We start from the raw sequence: 25,174 nt of genomic DNA on the forward strand, positions 1-25,174 counted from the left end.
TATGTTCACACTATTATTAATGGGATGAGAGTGTTGGTAATAGGTACTGCGGCACAAGCCATTATGGTTTAGGCAGAGGCACTAGCACAAATAATCTCATTATTCATGCATATATTTGTATTGCATTTGTATTTGTATCGTTGTTATTATCATTATATTATATTACATATTACATTTTCTGATATTTTATGCAAATTTATTTTTGGGGTTGATGTTATATAATTTCACTGTAAAAATTAGAAGTTATTTTAACACTGTCCTTTTCTACAAAGAGATATTTCCACACATTTATGAATTTCTAGAATAACCAGAAACAGAAAATATTCGAAATATTTTAGAATGCTATTACGGACGATTGAAATTATATTCATATAAGTTGCTGCAGAATTTTCACAAATTTCAATGATCCTATAATTGAATCATGCAAGGAGAAATGAAATGTGGTTGACGAATATCTCTTTAGACTTCTCAAATCCTACACTTACACATCCTTACACAATTTTGTTCAGCTTACCCTGTTTGTTTGGGTCAAATTTAGTAATTGAAGTATGACCCTTTTCTGTTGACAGATTGATCTGATATTTGGTACACACATTTAGTTTTTATGACAATACAGCTTAATAAACCCTGTATCATTTTAAATCCAAAATGGTCACAACTACCCCAATATGGAGATCAAATGGCAGGGCTTGACTAGTAAAATAGTAGTATACTTCGGAAAAGATGAAATACAAGATGGCCGCAGCAACAAAATGGCGGATTTCATATTTTTTCACAACTACCTCAATATGAGTATCAAATGACAGGGCTTGATTAGTAGAATAGTAGTAAAATTTTAAAAGATGCAAATTCAAAATGGCCGCAGCTACAAAATGGCAGATTACATATTTTTTCACAACTAACGCGATATGGGTATCAAAAGACAGAGCTTGACTAGTAGAATAATAGTACAATTTGAGAAAGATGCAAATTCTATATATTCTATACAAAGAACTTTTTCAACTCAAAATCGGGATACAAGCATGTATCTCATACCCAATTCAAGATTTTGTATCGTGTCGAGGACTGTGTGGCGTTAGAGTGGCTAAAACTGATACGTCGTTAGCGATACTCCACCCAAATAAAGGTAAATGGTTAAAACGCACCGAAAAATGTGTGGCATTAGGGTGGATAAAAATTAGAAACCAAAAACTTGAAAATGAAATAGGTAAAAAAATGTGTTATGTTGAACGGTTTTATTGAAAAAAAATGATGTTGATAATGTACTAAAAACTAAAAAAATATTCATCTTATCAATTCCGAAGATTGCTGGAGAGTTAGACAATTTTGAGGTCCTGTACGTCCAAGCCAGCGCTTGGGATAGGTTGAAATGTTGACGAGCAAGAAAACTTAAATAAGGTGTAGCCCCATCGTGCATGAATCACATGCTTGACTCCTACAAATACGGGTGCTTTATCCAACTAAACAGTATTCCAAAATTTCATGTGGGATTCACCTGTTAATCTTGCTAGTGAAAAAATTGGCCGATTACGTAGTCACCACTAATTCCTAGCCTAGCGTTCACCTCAAATTACTGCTGGAAATAGAATATTCGGTAAAAAACTATTATTGTGTGTATCGTATGAATCAACCACCAGCAAATCATCAGGTAGTAGAACTTGGATCCGCTGTATTCGTAATAGATACAGGAGGTTTTTTTTCACAACTTTATGAATGGGTTTTGGACTGACTCAAAAACTGCAGTGCTATCTTCCTTATACTATTTGAAAAAACTACTTATATCGCATTAAGTAGAGCTTCTTCAGGTTCAGGTGTTGTTACAGTTTCTGCATTTTGATTGAAACTTTCAGTTTCACATAATCTTGCATGTAGCGTTCTAAATATTCAACATGGAAATACTTCATTGGGATATCTATCTATCCACATTTACATGTGGAACTTACCTCCAAAGCAGGTAAGTAGGTACTTGATTGGACTTTGCAGTAATCTCATAAGTATTCTCAGAAGTTTCGAACCATAATTTGAAAGCACTTTCTATAATAATAATAATGATGATAATAATAATAACAATAATGCATTGTGTTTTCTTCAATAACATTGAAGACCTTGGCTTATCAAAGCGCCTGACCTTCGCTTTTCTCAGGTCGATTGGGCTGAAGTCGGAAACTGAGGGGTTCATCATGGCTTGCCAGGATGGTGTCTTCAACACCTTAGTCTACCGCAGTCGCGTGATGGGTATAGAGGCTCCTAACACAAGGTGCAGGGCCTGCCGCGAGGCGCCCGAGACCCTAATGCACTTGCTATCAGCATGTCCAGCATATGCGGTCTCGGCCTATATCCATCGACATAACGCGGCCCTAAGAGTGCTGTATTACCATCTACGGCACTCTTACGGTATTGACGAGACACCGGTGTTGCCCTACGCTCCGGGGAATATTGAATCCGTTGTGGGGAACGAGAAGTGCCGAATTTATTGGAACTATTCGTTCCCCACCCTCAGGCTCATGCAAGCTAATAAGCCTGATGTAATCCTTCACGACCACCAGACCAAAACGATATTTGTCGTGGAGTTTTCAGCTCCTGGCGAGACGAATATCGTCAGAAAAGAGGAGGAAAAACGGATAAAATATCGAGATTTTCTATTCGAACTCCACAGACTCTATCCAGATCACTCTGTCAAGATGGTCGTTCTGATTATTGGATTCCTTTGTGGAATGATGTCTTCTCTACTCTCGAATCTCAAAATCATACCGGCTTGCCGCACTAAGGCAGAAATCTTAGCCGCACAGATGCAGAAGGCTGTCATTCTTGGCTCACTGCGTTTGCTCAGGGCACATGATTCTCGGACCCAATGATCACTTACCCCACGGTGTGGGGAGTGGTCATTGGTTGATTATGCTGGCGCGCCCTCCTGAATGTATCGGGGCTTCGGGGGATAGGGCCTGACCAGCGAACACTACGGTGAAAAAAAAATTATAATAATAATATTGGAACTATTCGTTCTGTCAAGATGGTTGTTCTGATTATTGAAGTCCTTGGTAGAATTATGTCCTCTCTACTCTCGAATCTTAAGATCATACCGGCTTGCCGCACTAAGGCAGAAATCTTGCCGCACAGATGCAGAAGGCTGTCATTCTTGGCTCACTGCCAATGAAAACGGACGTTTTGAGTGGACGCATGAGCTGAGAGATAGCCTTATGCATTGCTACGAGATTAGTGAGACTGCGCGAAGAGGGTACATGGCGAAATTGCATGTACTGTGGTGTGAAACACATCCGGAGCATGCCGCCTTTTCTCCCTAAACCTTAGGGATAACGTATCTTATCTTCGGCGCCAGGGCTATATAGCTCCTTCCCAGCCTGCTAACGAAGAGGTAGAAGTGATAGTTCTACCACCCGTTGGCACGGCTGGAGAGGAGACTCGCACCATACCACCAATGGAGACGACAATCAGAACACGCAGGGCGCTCCACAGAATTAGGCCCCTGGAGCCACAAGAACTGGCTTGTTTGGATGCGGAGGTTCATAGTGTTCTAACAGAATAGGCTAACACTGGCAAATCAATACCGCCGTGTATAGCGTCGTCCAATCGGTTTCCGAATCGGAAGGACAAAATCCCGCCCTTGCGGTTCGAAAGATTGAACGGCGTGTACACAAGATGGAGGCTAAGATCACGTCGGCGAGACAACACGCGTCTCGTATCCAATATGTGATGGATAACAAGGCGGCCAACAAGCCTTTCACGCCCGCAGTGCGGCGAATTATCCATCACACTTCAACTCAAGGCGTGCTGCTGACAAACAGCACTGCCTTGATAGGATACGAATGCTAGTGGCTGCTAAGAAGTCACTAGTGAGGCGAGCGAGAGGTATCGCGGAAAACCTACGGTTCTGCGAGAAACCTTCTCGCTTATTCCAAGAGCCTCCACGTGTTGTGGATAATCCGCCTACCGCTGATCAGGTGGAGGAACACCCGCAGCCACTCAGCTTAGACACTCCAGCCCTAGCGCAGTTCGAAGCTTTCAACAGAGAGCTTCGACAGCCTGAGCTCAATGAACTGCGCAACCCGATAACCCCGGATGACGTTCGAAGAGCCCTTGTGGGTTCCAAGAACTATGCTGCTCCGGGCCCAGATGGGCTGAACACTTATTGGTGGAAAAAACTACCAAGCACCCACCGCCATCTGGCCAGAGTTTTCAACTCATGGCTGGACGGAGAGCAGCCGACTCGCTGTCGAGGGGCGGATCGTTCTTATCCCCAAAAACGGAGATTTGTCGATTCCTAAGAATTACAGACCGATAACATGCTTGAATTCGTGTTATAAGTTGTTAACAAGCATCTTATACACACGAATACTCACCGCAGTTGACCGAGTGTTCGAACGGATATATGAGCAGAGAGGGTCGAAGAGAGGAGTCACTGAATGTAAAGAGAACCTGCTCATCGATAGATGTGTAACGCAGGACTCGATACAATATAAGCGTAATGATGAGCTCATCTTACATTTGCTCAGATGCCTTGCGGTACCCGACAAAATAGTGTGATGCATTGAACAACTGATACCACTTTGGCGAACTCGCTTTACCATAACATCTGGTCAAACAAAGTGACCCAACTTCTGAAAGTTGGGTCACTTTCAGAAGGAGTGTATTTCAGGGTGATTCCCTCAGTCCCCATCTCTTCTGCATCTCACTATTGCCATTATCCGCTGCGCTCAGAAACACTCGAGGGTATAACTGTGGCACCCCCGGAAACCGGAGGCATAAGGTCACCAATTTGTTTTATATGGATGATCTTAAACTTTATGCCTCTGGAGAGAAGGATCTCCATCAGTCCTTGAGGGTGGTGGAAGAGTAAACACATGCTATCGGTATGAAATTCGGAATAGATAAATGTTCAATAGTCCATCTCAAAAGAGGACGATGCGGGGACTACGGAGACGATGTGCATCTTGTAGATGGAAGCATCTTACACCATCTGGATGCCGGAGAGACGTATACTTACCTCGGGGTGGAACAACGCCACTCACAAGAGGTAACAGCAGAGGTAACAGCTGCTCGGGCAGTTGCCCGAGCAGCTGATGAACTCGGTATAGTTTTTGACACTGAACGAGGTGGCCACAACTCTGTCATCGAGTTAGAACCTGTTCAGCAAAAAGCTCAGATAAAAGCCGCAGAGATTACCGGAAACACAATGATAAGCCAATGCATGGGGTGCAATATTACCATCTACAGCACTCTTACGGTATTGACGAGACGCCGGTGTTGCCCTACGCTCCGGGGGACATTGAATCCTTTGTGGGGAACGAGAAGTGCCGAATTTATTGGAACTATCCGTTCCCCAACGTCAGGCTCATACAAGCTGATAAGCCTGTTGTGGTCCTTCTCGACCACCAGAGCAAAACGATATTTTTCGTGGAGTTTTCAACTCCTGGCGAGACGAATATCGTCAGAAAAGAGGAAGAAAAACGGATAAAATATCGAGATTTTCTATTCGAACTCCGCAGACTCTATCCAGATCACTCTGTCAAGATGGTTGTTCTGATTATTGAAGTCCTTGGTAGAATGATGTCCTCTCTACTCTCGAATCTTAAAATCATATCGGCTTGCCGCACTAAGGCAGAAATCTTAGCCGCACAGATGCAGAAGGCTGTCATTCTTGGCTCACTGCGCTTGCTCAGGGCACATGATTCTTGGACCCAATGATCACTCACCCCACGGTGTGGGGAGTGGTCATTGGTTGATAATGCTGGCGCACCTTCCCGAATGTATCGGGGCTTCGGGGGATAGGGGCTGACCAGCGCACACTACGGTGAAAAATAATGATAATAATAATATATTTCAGAGAATGCTCTACATTTCATGAAGAAACATCAAACATAAAATTAAACAACGTTACATAATTTCTACATAAAGGTTTATAAATTATCTAGATAGTCCTGAAGTGAATAAGGTTTCAACTCGATTGAAGATTGTGGTGAATAAGACTGAATTCCTTTTTTCCAACAGATGAAGTGTCGTTAGGTAGATCACTATTTAAAAATCCCGATTGCTTTGGTATCAGTGATATTTTTGAAAATCAAATAGTTTAAAAGCCATGCTACTGGGTCATGTAGACCACATCTTTGAAGCGTTCATTTACTCCAAACATGAAGCATTTATTTTGGTTTTCATTAGTGGGCAATTCCTTTATTATAGTCTCTGCACCTTTAAGGCAATCTAAATTCTTAACATATCCAGATATTTTTTCTACAGTGATAGTTCGTCTGATTCTTTACAAATACAATCAGACTTTCTTTTCTACTCCGAACTCATCATTGCAGGCATTTTCTCCAATATTGTGTGCTGGTCTTCTGTTTGTTCTCCTTCTCCTGTAAAAAACCGTTTTGAAATAATTTTCAGGTCTATCACCATATTCATTGTTGGTGAGGTTAATAATTTCTTGCATTTTTTCCAGTTGGGCATTCTCGATTGATACAATGTTTTCCACAGGTCACTATCCTTTTTATCTAACTGACTGGGATTCTATTAAAAAAAAGCCAGATGTCTTTTTAGTGGTATTTATCGGAGAGTTTGTTTTTGCCGCATTACTGTATTATTTTGGGTTTGCCCTTGTTTTTTTGTCACTTTCAATGTTCATTGATTCTACTTTTTCTGATAATAAACTATATTGTTGATTTGCAACAGCTTATTATTTGCCATGAGTAGATTATACTTATCTTCCTTTTATTTGAGGAGTTGTTTCAACATCTCATTTTCCATAAGTCATAACGAGGGCAATAGTTGCAGATAATTTTAATATTCCAAACGCCCACAAATTGGTAGGGCAGAGAACCTTTTCGTATAAAGAATCCAGGATATACAATGCTTCGCCAGAAAACATTAGAAATAATAATAATAAAATCAGATTCAAGAAAGATGTGAAAAAGTGGATTCTCGGAACGTATATTATAATAGATTGAAATGAGGGGAGAGGAAAAAATTAGGGGAAAGGAAAAAAAGAAAAACAAATTGAATATAAAAAACATATACCTTGCACATCGTTTGCCTTGCATGAACTGAACACAATGTCAGGTTACTGTTTTTTTTTGGGTAAGATCCATAACTTCTGTAATTTTCAATTTGTATTCATTCGTTTTATCTTTTATATTATTTTTTTTTTATTAATTAAATACCTCAACGACATTCGTACATTTATTGTTTCCTGCTCTTAATAAGCTGTCATGGACAGGTTCACTAGAACCTAAATGACTGCTCTGTTTTGTTTGCAATACTGTAATTATGAAAAGTTGGTTGTATTTTGGAACTGCAAATAATTTTTTTTCACCGTAGTGTGCGCTGGTCAGGCCCTATCCCCCGAAGCCCCGATACATTCAGGAGGGCGCGCCAGCATAATCAACCAATGACCACTCCCCACACTGTGGGGTAAGTGATCATTGGGTCCGAGAATCATGTGCTCTAAGCAAACGCAGTGAGCCAAGACTGACAGCCTTCTGCATCTGTGCGGCTAAGATTTCTGCCTTAGTGCGGCAAGCCGGTATGATTTTGAGATTCGAGAGTAGAGAAGACATCATTCCACCAAGGACTCCAATAATCAGAACGACCATCTTGACAGAGTGATCTGGATAGAGTCTGCGGAGTTCGAAGAGAAAATCTCGATATTTTATCCGTTTTTCCTCCTCTTTTCTGACGATATTCGTCTCACCAGGAGCTGAAAACTCCACGACAAATATCGTTTTGCTCTGGTGGTCGAGAAGGACTACATCAGGCTTATTAGCTTGTATGAGCCTGAGGGTGGGAAACGAATAGTTCCAATAAATTCGGCACTTCTCGTTCCCCACAACGGATTCAATATCCCCCGGAGCGTAGGGCAACACCGGTGTCTCGTCAATACCGTAAGAGTGCCGTAGATGGTAATATAGCACTCTTAGGGCCGCGTTATGTCGATGGATATAGGCCGAGACCGCATATGCTGGACATGCTGATAGCAAGTGCATTAGGGTCTCGGGCGCCTCGCGGCAGGCCCTGCACCTTGTGTCAGGAACCTCTATACCCATCACGCGACTGCGGTAGACTACGGTGTTAAAGACACCATCCTGGCAAGCCATGATGAACCCCTCAGTTTCCGACTTCAGCCCACTCGACCTGAGAAAAGCGAGCGTCAGGCGCTTTGATAAGCCAAAGTCTTCAATGTTATTGAAGAAGACCCCATGCATCGGCTTATCCCTGTGTCTCCGCAGAAGTAAGGTGATCTCTGCGGCTTTTATCTGAGCTTTTTGCTGAACGGGTTCCAACTCGGTGACAGAGTTGTAGTCACCTCGTTCAGAGTCGAAAGCTATACCGAGTTCATCAGCTGCTCGAGCAGCTGCCCTAAGGAGAAATGCTCCAATTCCTGCTCACGCCCTATCCCCCGAAGCCCCGATACATTCGGGAGGGCGCGCCAGCATAATCAACCAATGACCAGTCCCCACACCGTGGGGTAAGTGATCATTGGGCCCGAGAATCATGTGCCCTGAGCAAACGCAGTGAGCCAAGAATGACAGCCTTCTGCATCTGTGCGGCTAAGATTTCTGCCTTAGTGCGGCAAACCGGTATGATTTTGAGATTCGAGAGTAGAGAAGACATCATTCCACCAAGGACTCCAATAATCAGAACGACCATCTTGACAGAGTGATCTGGATAGAGTCTGCGGAGTTCGAAGAGAAAATCTCAATATTTTATCCGTTTTTCCTCCTCTTTTCTGACGATATTCGTCTCGCCAGGAGCTGAAAACTCCACGACAAATATCGTTTTGGTCTGGTGGTCGAGAAGGACTACATCAGGCTTATTAGCTTGCATGAGTCTGAGGGTGGGGAACGAATAGTTCCAATAAATTCGGCACTTCTCGTTCCCTACAACGGATTCAATATCCCCCGGAGCGTAGGGCAACACCGGTGTCTCGTCAATACCGTAAGAGTGCCGTATTATTATTATTATTATCACCGTAGTGTGCGCTGGTCAGGTCCTATCCCCCGAAGCCCCGATACATTCGGGAGGGCGCGCCAGCATAATCAACCAATGACCACTCCTCACACCGTGGGGTAAGTGATCATTGGGTCCGAGAATCATGTGCCCTGAGCAAACGCAGTGAGCCAAGAATGACAGCCTTCTGCATCTGTGCGGCTAAGATTTCTGCCTTCGTGCGGCAAGCCGGTATGATTTTGAGATTCGAGAGTAGAGAAGACATCATTCCACCAAGGACTCCAATAATCAGAACAACCATCTTGACAGAGTGATCTGGATAGAGTCTGCGGAGTTCGAAGAGAAAATCTCGATATTTTATCCGTTTTTCCTCCTCTTTCCTGACGATATTCGTCTCGCCAGGAGCTGAAAACTCCACGACAAATATCGTTTTGGTCTGGTGGTCGAGAAGGACTACATCAGGCTTATTAGCTTGTATGAGCCTGAGGGTGTGGAACGAATAGTTCCAATAAATTCGGCACTTCTCGTTCCCCACAACGGATTCAATATTCCCCGGAGCGTAGGGCAACACCGGTGTCTCGTCAATACCGTAAGAGTGCCGTAGATGATAATATAGCACTCTTAGGGCCGCGTTATGTCGATGTATATAGGCCGAGATCGCATATGCTGGACAAGCTGATAGCAAGTGCATTAGGGTCTCGGGCGCCTCGCGGCAGGCCCGCAAGGGCCTGCCGCCCTCGGCAGGCCCTGAGTTTTACATTTTCATTCAAATCATTTGATTCAGATCTTAGTTTCGTATTGAAATCACAGCAGTTAATTCTGCTATCACAGATTTTTATACATTTAGCTTAGCTTTTGCAGCACATAATACATGATAACATTTTCCACCTTCTATACAAGTTAGGTACTCATTAGGTTTGGTTTGACAACATTTAAAGGTTTTGTGACCGAATGTTTCATCATTTACAGTGAGAACACTCAATTCACCATCTAACTGGGTCGCAATCTTGATATCATTATCGACTAGAATAATTAGAAAATTATTTGAATAAATTCTTTTCCAGGATTTCATTTTCTGGATTCAGCTTCAAATTATGTGATAGAATTGAACGATCCTTGATGAAAATCCATAACGTATTATGTTACATAACGTTGGTTACATGGAAGAATGTCGCCAACGTATACATTTTTTTTTGTAATTTGTAGTATTTGAAGGAAATTCGGGAAATATTTTTTTTTCAAGAAACTTCATTGTGAGATTCTCAGTGAACAGTTCACAAAACCGCAACACGAGATTCATTATACAATAGGAGTATGAACACACACGTGGAGGTTATACCTTGTATGAAGAAAAATAAAAATAAATATCTGCACATTGAATGTATTTATGGATCCAATTTCAGGTATTGAAATAACTAGTTTTTATTATAAATTATAGAAATATTTCTCAGTTTGTTGGAATATCATTAGGCGGAATTGAATGTCCGATAAATATTGATGAGTTTGACTGAGTAATCGTTCAGAATGATAAATGCGGAGTCGAAAATAATTGTTGGAACTCCATAATTTCAGTTTGAGATCAACAGTAATTCTAATGAGTGGAATTCTACATTAATTCTCTTTGTGTTCAAATGAAAAAACAGAAATTTTCACGTAATTTCATGCCTGTAAACTGCCACAGAGAGTGGATGTTTCAAGAATCTGCGTATTTTCCCAAAATGTAAAAGTGAAGGCTATGTATACATGATTTACAAATGTCTCATAAGAGAAGAAAAAACAAACAAATAGGGCAAGCTAAATAAAACCGTTTAATAAAAAGTGTTTACTTTCAATAAAAAGTAGTTTAATGAAAAGATGGACATTCTTTATTTTAAGTTCAGATGCTAACCCAATTTCTTGATGATTCCTGTCAGGCAAATGCCGTCATCGATAATATCAAATATTCCAAAATATGGAACAATTCGTGATACATTAGAAAGCACCAATTCAAAAGCTACTTCACATTTTTTCTATTTCACCAAGAGAGAAATGACTTATTTCGGAGAATCAATCTAATTTCTAAATGTATACAGGGTGTATATTAAACATGAGGCAAAAAATTAAGGGATTATTTCTTGGGCTATTCGAAGGATATTTTGTCCTTTGGTGATTTTTGATGGGGTGCTTTGTTTAAAAGATACGGGGCGAAAAAGAATTTCGACGATAACAATGTTGGTAATTTTAAAATTAATCACGTAGCCGAAAGAAAAGTATAGCGTACTACACTGGACCTACCAAGTAATGAAAAATCTAACTATAGAATAGTCCAAGGAATAGTCCTTATTGAATTTTTGCCAAACCCTCTAGAACTATGTAACGTTTTATGTAACCTAATGGTTACAACCTCACTAGGGTAATACAAAAAAATGTTATTTACCTGACAATCCGTATCTAAATCTGCATAATACCCCGATTCAAGGCCCCTGCAACTGAATATTGTTTTGGGAATATGCGAGAAAATGGGAAAGTCCACTCCAGGAGTACCTTCCACTCCTTGATAAAATATTGGAGGTTCTCTTGATACGTGAGAAGATTCAGTAACACCGTAGCTGTTGCTGTCATCGGTTACATAATCCAACTGAAAAAAAAAATATTATAATACATGTAGAGTGCTACTTGGCTTGAAATTCAAAGTGAAACCTATATGGTCACGAAAAAGCAGATAACACAATTGAGTTGTTCTTATTCTCAGGGTTCCGGACGCAATCCGGGAGGAAATTATAAAGAAATTCGTTGAAGAACACACAACAAGTTCAGTAACGTTTAGGTTACAAAATTAGCAACCAGAAATACTTGTGATGATGATCAGCCATTTATGATTGGAGTTGAACCTCAATTCAAAGAACTAAATGACAAAAAAATATAAAAGGTTCCCGTTCCAACTTCAACCGACGACATCTTTTAAATGGGACATTTCAACGACACTCCAATCAATTGGATGGCAACTCTTTTCCAAACTATTTTTTTATAAGTTATAGTTATCAAGTGGCTCCGCTACTTCACCGCAAACAAGCCAATTCCGTTGGTTTAGTGGAAAAACAGACGTACCACAAGCTCTTCAAAAGGAAAAAAATTGTGGCGATATTCATGTGAGTGTATCAAACTACTCTAAATTCAATGTTGAATTATTAGGTTGGCTCAAAAGTTCTGTCCGTTTTGATGTCGTGTGTTTTGTAGCTCCATATGTCAGTAAATATATTTTCTTGTGTCGTGGTATATACTTATCGATGTAGAATTTTGTACTCTATACATTGTCACTGTTAATTTTTTCCAAATTTCATTTTCTGACCCTTTTCGGTTTATTACTTACTATATGATGTCGTTAGCCGATTTCCGGCCAATTTTTCTCTACGAACTCAAATTGAACCAAAGCGCTGCAGAAACAGCGCGAAGAATTAACCAGGCATTTGGTGAGTATACTGTTAATGAACGCACCGTTCGATGATGATTTGAGAAATTTCGTTCCGGAGATTTTAGCCTCGAAGATGAGCCCCGATATGGTCAACCTACAGTAATCCAGAACGAAGATTTGAGTACCGTGGTGGAGACTGACCCATCAAAACCGGTGCGTCGGATGGCAAAAGAACTAGGCGTCAGCAAATTTGAGTAGGTGAACGTAAGAAAATACATTTTCTGTGGTTACAACAATTACTAAAACTTTGTATAATTTGTAAAATATCAGATTTTCATATAGCATACTTCTGATAAAAAATGTAGTGAAATTTATAAACATTTTATACAAATGAAAATATACAGGGTGTTTTATTTGAAAAAATTTAATTATGTCTGTTTAACAATGACCGGTCTGTTTCTCTCTCTCTCCTCTCCTCTCCTCTCCTCTCCTCTCCTCTCCTCTCCTCTCCTCTCCTCTCCTCTCCTCTCCTCTCCTCTCCTCTCCTCTCCTCTCCTCTCCTCTCCTCTCCTCTCCTCTCCTCTCCTCTCCTCTCCTCTCCTCTCCTCTCCTCTCCTCTCCTCTCCTCTCCTCTCCTCTCCTCTCCTCTCCTCTCCTCTCCTCTCCTCTCCTCTCCTCTCCTCTCCTCTCCTCTCCTCTCCTCTCCTCTCCTCTCCTCTCCTCTCCTCTCCTCTCCTCTCCTCTCCTCTCCTCTCCTCTCCTCTCCTCTCCTCTCCTCTCCTCTCCTCTCCTCTCCTCTCCTCTCCTCTCCTCTCCTCTCCTCTCCTCTCCTCTCCTCTCCTCTCCTCTCCTCTCCTCTCCTCTCCTCTCCTCTCCTCTCCTCTCCTCTCCTCCCCTCCCCTCCCCTCCCCTCCCCTCCCCTCCCCTCCCCTCCCCTCCCCTCCCCTCCCCTCCCCTCCCCTCCCCTCCCCTCCCCTCCCCTCCCCTCCCCTCCCCTCCCCTCCCCTCCTCCACTCCCTCCCCTCCCCTCCCCTCCCCTCACCTCACCTCTCCTCTCCTCTCCTCTCCTCTCCTCTCCTCTCCTCTCCTCTCCTCTCCTCTCCTCTCCTCTCCTCTCCTCTCACCAGACTTATAAATTATTGTTAATTTAATAATAATGCATTCTTGTTACCTTGCTTGAACTGTAATGTTGTATTTGTTAAAAATAAAGTCTTTTAAAAATATATTTTTGTATATCGCATACGTAACTAACACCTGAATGGCAAGAAGATTTATGGAATTCTGGTCGAATCTTCTAGGATTGGCTCACTCCGGCGGAGCCGCACTCTTACCATCTGACCTGAAAGACCACTCACCATACAAACTAATCGGCTTCGTTGAGAAGCTGGGTTTATTTGGTCGAGTGTGAATAGGTATGAGCCACAATAAACCCTTGCGGGTTGCGGTGGACGGTCGAATAGACCCACTCATTCTGAACCTAACCTAACCTATTCACTTAGAAATTGCACATTCTCTGACGACGGATTCTGCAATAATGGCTTTGAGTCGAATGATTTCCAAAAGGGGATTAACGAAATCAGATAACGGAAAGATTCGTTCACTTTGGACCTAATCTAACCTAACCTATTCTATTGTATCTTATTCTAATATCTCAATAGATCACCAGCCACTGAAATGACTGTTGATGCTCAAGCCGCCAAGTAGTGGATTAGCCCTTCAGTCTCTAGCTTTGAAGTAATATAACCTATGCACTGATAATAAATAGAGAAATTCAATAAAGTAGTTGACACACTGTTACGTCACTTCTGCAATGAAATGGAGGCTGAAATAGATAGTATCATGCTTGAATTCTCGACTCGATCTCCTAGGTCCAACACTCAAGAACAACTTCAAGATCCCGAATTAGAAAGGATCACAGTTTTCGTGAGAAATATTCTAAACGCAAATATCTCGTAATCAATAAGGGCGTTTATAAATAATTATAATCTGATGATCTGATATTGGAAAGAAATCTGAAATGGTTGCCCCAACAAATGACGTCTACGTACTGAATGAATTGCATGATACAGAGTTACCAATACACGAATAGTCAGCCAAAATTATTGACGAAATATGCGTTGAGCTGCACTATAACTTTCAGTGTTGTCGATAGAGTCCTGATAAACATTCACGATTTGAATAAAGCAAAAGAGTCTTATACAACAAAGTTATTCTCCAACAAAATGGTCTGTATAAAATTTTCAAAAGTGTTTTGTCATTGAAAACATAAATAATCAATACTGCAGAACTTACGGTAACTGTATTGATTAAGACAAATAGCGCAGAAAACTGTTACAGAGCTATGCAGTTGTAATGTGTATTCTGAATTACATTATTGACACGTTCATTATTGTCAATACGTTAACAGCAAAAATGGTTAGTTTCTATCAATTTCTATTAATGTAGATTCAAATTAGTTAAAACCGTGTCCGAAACACAATGCGTTCGTGATCAAAAACCAGATCGCACTGTTTCGAACTGCCTTATGTCCTCATCAGTGGTGCTAGGTTGAACCACAAATGTATTGCTGGACTCAACTGGCCTTAAAGGATCACGAATGCATAATTCTGTTTGGGCTCTATTCTCAACTATCTGCCTTACATTTGAGGCTGCTGAGAAAGATATATGTCGACTCCCGTTCGGCGGTCGATATCGAAGCTTGACTTTGTAAATGATCGCTTAGGAACCTTTGAAATTGAAAGATTGAGTTCTCTGTCAATCCCATATATGACGTCTTCGTAAGAGGGGTGATGTGATTTCCATGTCTTACAGTAGAATAATGTAAGTCCTTTTATATAAAAGGTTTTTCAATAAGGGCGGGTAGATGTTGAAATGGAATAAAACAAGCTGTGTGTGTGAGGTATTAACAAAATTATTTTTTTTTATTTGAATGGCGCATGTATGCCATTAAGTGTGGAATATGACATCATTCAAATGCCCGCCTCGGCTTCTTACGGTGGCACGGATCCGAGTGGTCCAATTTTCAATGACTCTTTCGCATAGATCCGGCTGAATTTGAGCGATGGCCTGTGTTATGTTCACATTTAGGGCATCGGTCGATTGTGGTTTATTTGCATAAACCTGCGACTTCAAGAAACCCCATAGGAAAAAGTCTAGCGGGGTCAAATCGCATGACTTTGGTGGCCAATTCACATCACCCCTGCGAGAGATAACCTTACCCTCAAATCGTTCATGCAAAATGACAATCGTGGAGTTTGCTGTGTGGCACGTAGCGCCGTCATGATGGAGCCAGCCACATGTCGTCTAGGTCCATATGGTTCAATTTGTGCCATAATAAATTAGTCATCATCGTTCTGTAGCGCTTGCTGTTGACGGTAACCGCCTCACTAACGTCGTTTTCAAAAAAGTACGGAACAATTACGCAGCCGGCCCAAAATCCACACCAAACGGTAACTTTTTGAGGATGCATTATCACCTGGTGAACTTCGCATGGGTTGGTGTCGGTCCGTATACGGCAGTTTTGCTTGTTAACACAGCCATTAATCCAAAAATGCGCCTCGTCACTAAAGATGATTTTTTGGCCAAAATTGGGGTCCTCTTCCAAACGATTCGAAGTCTAGTCAGGGAACAAACGGCGTTGTCTATGGTCATGAACTTTGAGCTCCTGGTTCAGTTGGATCTTGTACGGATGTAGGTCCAAGTCCCGACGCAAAATTCGCCAAGTTGAAGTCTGCGAAAGGCTGAGTTCTTGTGCACGGCGAGGAATAGACTGCCTCGGGTTCTGCTGAACACTTTCACGGACCGCGGCGATATTCTCGGCCGATCTTGCGTTCCTTGAACGTACGGGTGTTGGATGATTGTTTACTGAACCGGTCGTCTCAAATTTGGCCACCAAACGTTGAAGAGTCGACTGTGAAGGGCCACCACTTCTACCGTAAAAAGGGCGAAATGCGCGCAACGTTTGCGTTAACGAACACTCATTTTGATAACAAAGTTTTATCATTTGAACGTGCTGTTCAATCGTGTAACTTGCCATGATGATTTGGCATAAACAACTAAATAATAAACAAAAGATTTGACAGATGTCACCAAAACAGAATGGCCGCCACGGGGCGTCAAAATCTACCCGCGCCAATTGAAAAACTACTTACATTTATCATTGGTTGAAATCAACTTTGAAAACATTGTACCTACTCTAAGTTTTTATAAAAGTTGCCCACGAGTCGCTCCTAATAAAAACAGTTCATTTGGTTGAATTTACAAGTAGAACAAAGATTTTTACATCCACTGTTTGACAGAATGTGCTGGATTCTGCATTACGAATAATAAAATCAATGCCACTTTTCTCAAACTTACCGATGATTCATTGGAGTAAGGGACCAAGATCGAAATAACAATTCCTGAAAACAAAAACACAACAAAAATTGAAAACAAGGAAAGTAGTAAAGTTGAATACATTCTTGAAAAACTGTTACTTCTTAAAACTGATGAACATTTATTTGAAATAACTATACTTCAATTCTGAAGAGAACTTCAGCATTGGAATGAAAAATATCATAAATATTAATACAAATGACTCATCCAACTTGTGAATTATCTATTCAGGGTGTCAATTTGAAAACTTCCCACCCTTAATAGCTTCCTTCTAGCAATCAAAAAATCTAGGAATCAAAAAACCAGGTCGGTTTTATTTTCAAAGGGGGACACTTTCAAGGAATATTTCGGAAACTGCTCATCAAAAATAAAACGTCAGGGTATCATTAGAAGCAGAAATAAACAAAAATCAAAATTATGTATCACTTCATCCACCTTTCCCATTTAATATTCTAAGAGTAACATCTACCCCTCCTTGGGGTAGAACCACGAGGCCTAGAAATATTCCTTAAAAAATGTCCCTCTTGACTATAAAATTGAACTGCTTTTTCGATTCCTCATGTTAGTTACTGGAAGGGAGATATTGAGGGTAGGAAGTTTTCAAACTAATACAGTGTACATATATTCAAGATTTTTTTTCATCTAATTTGAAATCATTTAATAATCATTTTAGACTGAACATTTTTCATTTTGAAATTTGGCAGATTGGCAGAAAATCGGTGTCAAGAGCATATAACTTCGGATCCTTCTTCAAAATACTTTTTATTCTGAAATTGCCGTCAATTGGGATGGCTTTGTCATCTGGGGTTGCTTTGCCCAGTTTTGAAAAAACAGTTTCGCGCCTCCATAATAAATAGGTGAAAGGTCGTTTGAGGCGCTGCAGTCAATGAAACATACCTCCTCAATGACAACGAGATATTCTATAGTTGGTAGGTCGTTCCAGATAAGTACTATCACCAATTGGTGATCGAAATAACATTGTAATTTCAGTTTTTTCACTTTTTCCACCTTCAGATAAAGTAAGTATTCTGTCAACAGTCCTGGCAACTGTACTAGTTATTTTCTGTTTCAGAGTGATGCCCAGAGTTTACAAACCGAAACTTGGTCGTCGTGCCTATATTAATTATTCACCAGAAACCCTGGAAAAGGCAATAGAGGATGTGAATATCAAGAAAATGTCCATACGAACTGCTGCGTAGAAGCACAACTTCCCAAGAAAGACCCTGGGAAACAAAATAATGGGTAGGCATACTACTAATCCGGCTGCTGGGCAGACCTCCTTAACCCCACAGGAGGAATTGGAAATCCTAAACCAAATTTTAGTTTGCGCTTATTGGGAGATGCCTCTTGGAGCTATTGATGTAAGATTAATAGCTCAAAACTATTTGCAGCACTGTGGTCGCACCGTTCGGAAAATCACAGGTGGTGTCCTACCGGGTGATGACTAGTATAGGTCATTTATTGAACGTCATCGAAATGAGCTGACAATTTGAAAATATCAAAATATATCTCGTGCGCGTGCTACAGGAGGTGTGAAAGCCATTAACACGTATTTCGATCATTTAGAACAATCTTTGAGATGTGTATCACCTGAAAATATACTGAACTATAACGAGACAAAACGTGAGTGATGACCCAGGTTCAAAATTTATGGTGTTTCGTAGGGGTATGAAATACCCTGAGAGAAACAACAACTCATCAAAGGGTTGCATCTCTATAATGTTTGTTACAACAGGAAGTAGTGAGATATTGCCCCATGTGTGGCTGAATGTATGTTGGTTAAAGAAGGACCACCTGGAGCCTATAATGGTCTAACAAAAATGAAATGATTCGATGGAGCCAACTTCGAGGAATGGTTCTTGAAAAATGTGGTCCCATGGGCTAGACGTAAAACGGGCACCAAATGCATAATTGGAGACAACTTAAGCAGCCATTTCAGTTGTGGAGTTATAGAACAATGTGAGCATTCGAAAAATTAATTTTGTTGCCATCCAACACAACCCATCTTGTCCAGCCACTTGATGTTTCTGTGATCGCTCCTGTGAAGCGTCAATGGAGGAAGATACTGACAGATTTCAAAATGAAAAACTCAAGTTCCAATACAATACAAAAGTCAAGGTTTCCACGAATTTTGAGCACTCTCATGTCATCGATTTCAGACAACCTAGAAACTAACATTATTTTAGGCTTCAAAAACTGTGGCATTGTCCCTCTTGATAAAAATTAAGTTCTTCAGAGGATTCCTGGTGGGATTACTCCAGATGATGGGAAAAGGCAAACACGAGCGAGTGACACATTGCTGGCATATTTAATGCAATAAAGGAAACCCGACACTGATGAATGGAATAATAAGCGTAGGAAACAGATACATGTCGCAGCTGGGAAGGCTGTTTGTCTAGCTGATCTCCGGGAAGCAGTGGATCCTGAAAGTTCTAAATCAACTTCAGGATTAACCGCCTCTGCAACATCGGCAGCAGCAAGCATTTCAAAGACAAAAAAGAAACGACATGAAGAGTCCAGTGAAGATGAAGATGACATATCATTGCACGACTTACTAAGCTCATATGCTACTGAAAGTTTTTCTGAAATGGGGGAGGTGGGAGGAGAGACTGATTCTAGCAATCACCAAGAACCGATTACTTTCAGAAAAGGTGACTTCGTTTTGGTGAAAATGTTGGGGAAAAAACTGTAGAGAATGGTGAAAGTGAATAGTGAATGTAGTGATGGAGATTGGAGGTCTCATTCATGAGAACCAAGGATAAGGGCAATTCGTTCACTTTTCCTCAGGTGGCATATGAAGCCAGCATTTCACGAGACGACATTGATCTGAAGCCTACTCCGCCCACTGAAAAGAGGCAAGTTTTTCACTTTAAGAACGACTTGGAGAAATATTTTTGCACAAAGTTCTCGATAGACTTTTTTTGGCACTTATTCTTAATGGACTGTTCTTTATTTACATAATTTATCCTTGTTCCCATTTTCCATAACTTTTAAGCATTATTTGTCCAAGATTTTAATTGTTTGTTTGTATTTTGAGAATAAAATTCGATTTTTTGAGCAATTTTTTTTTACTGTGTCTCTTGTAACACCCTGAGGAGGTGGCTTTGCCCATTTTTTATTTATAGCTTTGTTATACAAAGAAAACATCCATATTTTATTTTTCATTTAAGAGGGGGAGAGATATAAAAATAAAATAACTACATAAATCACATCTATAAACCACCTTCCAAAGGGAAAAATTTTATCTAGGATTTTAAAAAATGGGTTGTGTAAAAATTATCAACTTAAATTTTAAAATTGGGCAATGTCACCCCAATTGACCGGTATAATAAAAAAAATAATTTTGTACATTGCAGACACCAGCTATGACGTATCTTTATCTGAAGATTATAGTGCAATGAAATTTGCAGTTTTTCACCACAGATCTTTTTCAAATCATCAATTGCTGAAATCATATTGAAATCTGATTTCCTCTAAAAAGAAGAATTCGACCATTTAAAATTTCAGATGAGTTATTTTACCATTTTGGGTTCCTTCTAAATATATGATATCATTTTATAAACAAAATTAAAGGTTGAAGTCTTATTTCGAACATTCCACCATACAAAATAAATATTATTGCATTAAAACGAGAACATTGTTGTCATGTTGTGATTCTATATATTTCATCATCTGATAAAATATATATGATGATGAAATTTATAAAATCACAACCTGACAATAATGTTTTCGTTTTAATGCAATGATATTTCTGAGAATGTAATGCCTACTATTATGGAATTTTAGTATGGTGCGTAATGACGACAATATTTATCAAACATTTATGAATACAAATATTGCAGTACTTACCCAGTTTAAAAATAATATCCCTATACATGTCCACTGTGATCCTGAAACAAAAGTTCTGAATAAACATAATGTTATTAGGTATGAGGAAATTGTTAATAATCTGATAGTTAAGACGTTGAGAGAAATAAAAGTGATAGTTGCTATTCTTCACTGTGTGAAATTTCTTGAATTACGAGAATGAATCTTAAACTTGAAACGAAATATTTATTGTTTCACTATTTCTCACGGTTGATTCTTACGTATACAGGGTTAGCAATGAATCTCTTCAAAAAATAATGGCACTTAAGTTTTTCTATAATTAAGAAATGTTGCTAGAAGATTAGAAGTCTATGAATGTTAAATTATTCACAAAATCGTAACAACTTTTACTAATTCAACTTTCTTAATTTCAGCAATATTAAGTAGATAAATTCAGGGATTGTGATGATTTTAGAACAACATGGGATATTTCGGAGTTTAAACTCAAAGGAACTAAAGCACTACGATTTATTTAAAGATAGATAGGTAGGAGAGACCGGGGATAGATTGGACACGGGGATATAACAGGTAGTTTTATAATTCGGGCCCTGTAGCAGTTGAACGTTTCAAATGACCATCAAAGATGGCTCTAGTGACATGTTTTATAGTGAATATCCACACGTATAGAAAGTCCATTCGTGGAAAATCATATACGGTTTTGTTTGTTTATTGAAATTTCGATAATATGATATCGGACATTAACATTCGACTCACTTTTTAGTTGAGTACATCTTATAGTTATTCCACATCAAAGGTACAGTTAGTGCAATCTTTTTAAAAATGTTTTTATCATCTTTGGAAACATGAGGATGGATTGGGGCAATAATTTTATTATTTCAGTACTAGACGAAAGCACAGTAGAAAGCTCTACTGTAACGAAAGGGTGATGAACCGTGATTTTTCGGGAAATGTCATAAAAAGGGCTATATCGGCTGTAATAAAAGAAGAATTGAGTTTAAAGGCTGTTGCTACATTCTGAGATGTAAAAAAGTCCGCAGTCGCTAATTATGTGAAAAAAAACGAGGTAGGTTGGTGTAGAAAACTTTCCATCCAATTTTGACACAGGCAAATATTCACCAATGAATATGAAATTAACTTGTGTAATACCTGTTACAGTGTACTACCATATTCCATGGTTTAACACCAAAAGCCGTAAAACGTCTAGCATTTGAATATGGTCGATACTTGGGGTATAAATCAAACGGTGTGTGAATACTGGTTTTCAGGATTTATGAAAAAACCCATTGTTATCTATTAGATTTCCTGAGGCCACGAGTTCAGCTAGGATATCTACTTTCAATCCAGGAACTGGCGCTATTAGATTGATTCATAAAAAACGTTGAGTGACCAGAGACACGAGAACAATTTTGTTCAGTTATTGAAACATTTTGTGAATGACATAGAGTACTCCTTATAATGGATAATTATGAACCTATTTTTCAATTGAAATACTCGATCACAGTAGGACCAATGGAATGGTGATCTTAACTTTTCCGACACATACTTCAAATGAATTACGGAATGCTCAAAACTTTTTCAATCAAAGTTTTTGGGTGTCATCTAATTCAGGTGAAACGCCAACAATTTATGATCTATGCTGTGCAATATGCTGTATTGCACGAAACCATGTGAAAAATCTTTAGAACGTTACATCAGGTTTTAAATACACCGGTACTTTACCTTTTGATAGGACAGGCAGACTGTTGCTGTTGCTGGAGTTTCAGGAGAGAATAAAAATGATGAAAAGCGTCCATCAACAAGCGCGTCGAACTCAAAAACAAAAGTTTTATAGTCACTGAAATAGCTGTCAGAAAAGAGAAGTTCAGAAAACATCAAAACTGGAAATGAAGGAGGCAAAAACTGGACTTGTTGATAAGGGGTCAAAGAGGAGAGTTTTCGAAAGAGATGAAGCAAAGGGGAATGTTTTGGATGATAAATCGTCAGATGAGTGTGAAGAATGGAAATCGAACAGTTCCGATGACAATAATTGAAATGTTTCAAATGCATCTGAACACGAGAAAAGAATCGCTGACGTGGCTGAAAGATGAGAGATCAACGGACTATCTAAAGCGTTTGACTGTGTCACATGAGCTGCTGCTGGCAAAACTTGAGCACTATGGGCTCTGAATCTCTTAAAATCCTATTTAACCAAACCGTCAACAAGTGGTATCTGTCAACGGAACTACTTCGCTACGGGCTCATACTGACCATGGCATGCCACAGGGATCCGTACTTGGGCCATTGTTGTTCACCATGTATGTCAATGATATATTTCATTACTTGTTTCCGGATATGTGTATTGCATTCGGTGACGACACTTCATTAATAAATTCGCATTATAGTCGACAAGTACTCAATGAACGTATGGCGACTACGGCCTCTAGAGCAGAACTGTGGTTTACGACAAATAAACTCAAAATGAACAATGATAAGACCCAGCACATCATATTCTCCTCTAATAAAAACATTTCGAATGGATCCACTGCTAAACTTCTGGGGATAACTCTCGATGATGAATTGCAGTGGAATAGCCACATAAACCATCTATCTATGCAACAAACTGTCTAGCCAACTATTTTTGTTGCGTAAACTGAAAAATATTGTGAACAAAGATGTGCTATTGACTACATACCACTCCCTCTTCCATTCGCATTCTAGTCAGGCAACAAGAGTATTCAAGTTGAGAAAAAGGGCATTGAGAATAATTGAAAGTACGCGCTACGACCAACTTTGTAGGCCACTTTTCATCAAAAATCGAATAATGTCTATTCCTTGCATCTATTTATATCAAACAGTTATTGAATTATACAGAAATAGAGGAAATCTAAAGTTGAACTCAGACCTCCACAACTATCCCATCCAAAATAATAGTCAGGTGAGGCCAAACAGTTTCAGACTAAAAATGTCTTCTTCCAACTCTACCAACTTGAATTTGTACAATAAACTTAATGAAGGCCTAATAAAGCTCAGCATGTATCTTTTTAAGAAAAAAATTAAAAAAACATTGAGTGAACATTGCTTTTATTCAATAGAAGAATATTCACAATTCACTAGTCCATTGCTATACATTCACTTTTTTCCTTATATATATATATATATTTTTTTTATTTTTACATTTATATGTGTACTGTTACTGACCTGCTACTCGTGTAAGTTATTCACAGTGTAGTCAATAAAGTTTGCTTTACTTTACTTCACTTATGTTACACATTGATTATTATTTTTGAGTTTTCAGCAATAAATAAGTCATGAGGTATTTTGTTATTGTCCAAATTATTTCTATCCTGTGTCGGAAGTCACCGGGGCAATTTTGGACAAAATCAAATGTTTGGGAAATCTTATCTAGAACCAACAATAATGATAATACAATATTGAAACTACACGCAAACGTTGGCCTATAACACATGGGCGGAAGAGTCCCGGGCCTAAGGGGCGTTATTTTTCAAAATTGGCTTCATTATTCAACGTAATCCCCATCAAAAGCCATACGATCATTCCAGTGCCGCTCTAACATTTCAATACCACTTTTGTAGAACGATTTACCTCAAAATAGGCCTCAGTTTCAGCAATAACCTCTTCTTTCGGGCAAAATTTCTTACCCATGAGGTCTGCGAACTGCCAGTAGTCGCTGGCAGCTAAATCTGACAAATACGTTGGATGTGAGAGCAATAAGAAGTTCAATTCATGTAGTTTCGAATTTGTTTTGATCGCACACGGTGCGTTGTCTTGACGAAACAAATTTTTTTTTTGTCATATGCGGCCATCCCTTTTCAATTTCAGTCTTCAAACGCGCCAATAATGCTATATAATATTCACTGGTTTACCGGTGGCTCTCCCTCAGATAACGATCGTTTTGATACCTAAGTGAAGTGTTGGATCCATGTTTCATCGATTGTTACATATCAAGGAAAAAATTTCGGTTTGTTATCAAACATGGCCAAACACTGCCCAGAATCATCAAGACGTTCTTGTTTCTGGTCAATAGTGAGCTCGCACGGCACCCACTTTTAACAGACCTTTCTCATAGTCAAATGCTCATGGAATATAAAGCCAACACGTTTTTTTTTTGTATCTTTACACTTTACACTTCACTTCTTGATCATTCAAAATGATTTAATGGATTTTTTTGTTTTCTGGTGTTACTGCCTCATTTGGAAGTCCAGTGCGTTCTGCATCATCGTTGTCTCTACGGCCACGTTTGAAGCCAGCAAACCAATGTTTAACTGTTGCTTCTGATTGAGCGGAGTCCTCATAACACTTTTCAAGGCATTGCTTGGCTTGAACGGTATTGTTTCCCATCAAGAAGCAGTATAAAATTAAAACACGAAATTGTTTTTGATCCATTTTGAAAATACAAAATAACAAAAGTAATCTGACTTATAATACAATAACTCACAAATTTGTGAGTAGAATATCATGAAATTTCAACAGCTTTTTTTTGAAGGTTAGTACTAACTGAAAAAGTGGTGGATGCAATAATACTAGCGCTATCTATGTATTCGGCCCAAGACTTTTCAGCACAGGTAGTAGGTATTTGTGTTATGTTGAACATGTTCAACTTTGTATTTGTAGTGCAGTTTTTTC

General features: G+C 39.6%; 1 protein-coding gene across 5 annotated transcripts in view; it reads right to left on the minus strand.

The window, feature by feature from the left end:
* The window catches only part of Cpap1-j (cuticular protein analogous to peritrophins 1-J), a 115,583-nt gene that overhangs the window by 5,762 nt on the left and 84,647 nt on the right, over window positions 1–25,174 (minus strand). For 4 of the 5 annotated variants that reach the window (XM_074185746.1, XM_023166994.2, XM_023166993.2 and 1 more), the window contains exons 2-4: window positions 20,573–20,613; window positions 16,706–16,749; window positions 11,375–11,575 (exon numbers count right to left, since the gene is read on the minus strand). In XM_074185746.1, the coding sequence (XP_074041847.1) occupies window positions 11,375–11,575; window positions 16,706–16,749; window positions 20,573–20,600 (273 nt within the window). In that variant the 5' untranslated portion in view covers window positions 20,601–20,613. Of the gene's footprint in view, window positions 1–11,374; window positions 11,576–16,705; window positions 16,750–20,572; window positions 20,655–25,174 lie in introns of those variants that run through there. The other variant, XM_074185735.1, reaches the window with a different exon arrangement.

Source organism: Leptinotarsa decemlineata, unplaced genomic scaffold (assembly GCF_025532065.1).
Source record: "Leptinotarsa decemlineata unplaced genomic scaffold, Ldec_3_MD MMD2_P_RNA_scaffold_2, whole genome shotgun sequence".
Lineage (NCBI taxonomy): Eukaryota > Metazoa > Arthropoda > Insecta > Coleoptera > Chrysomelidae > Leptinotarsa > Leptinotarsa decemlineata.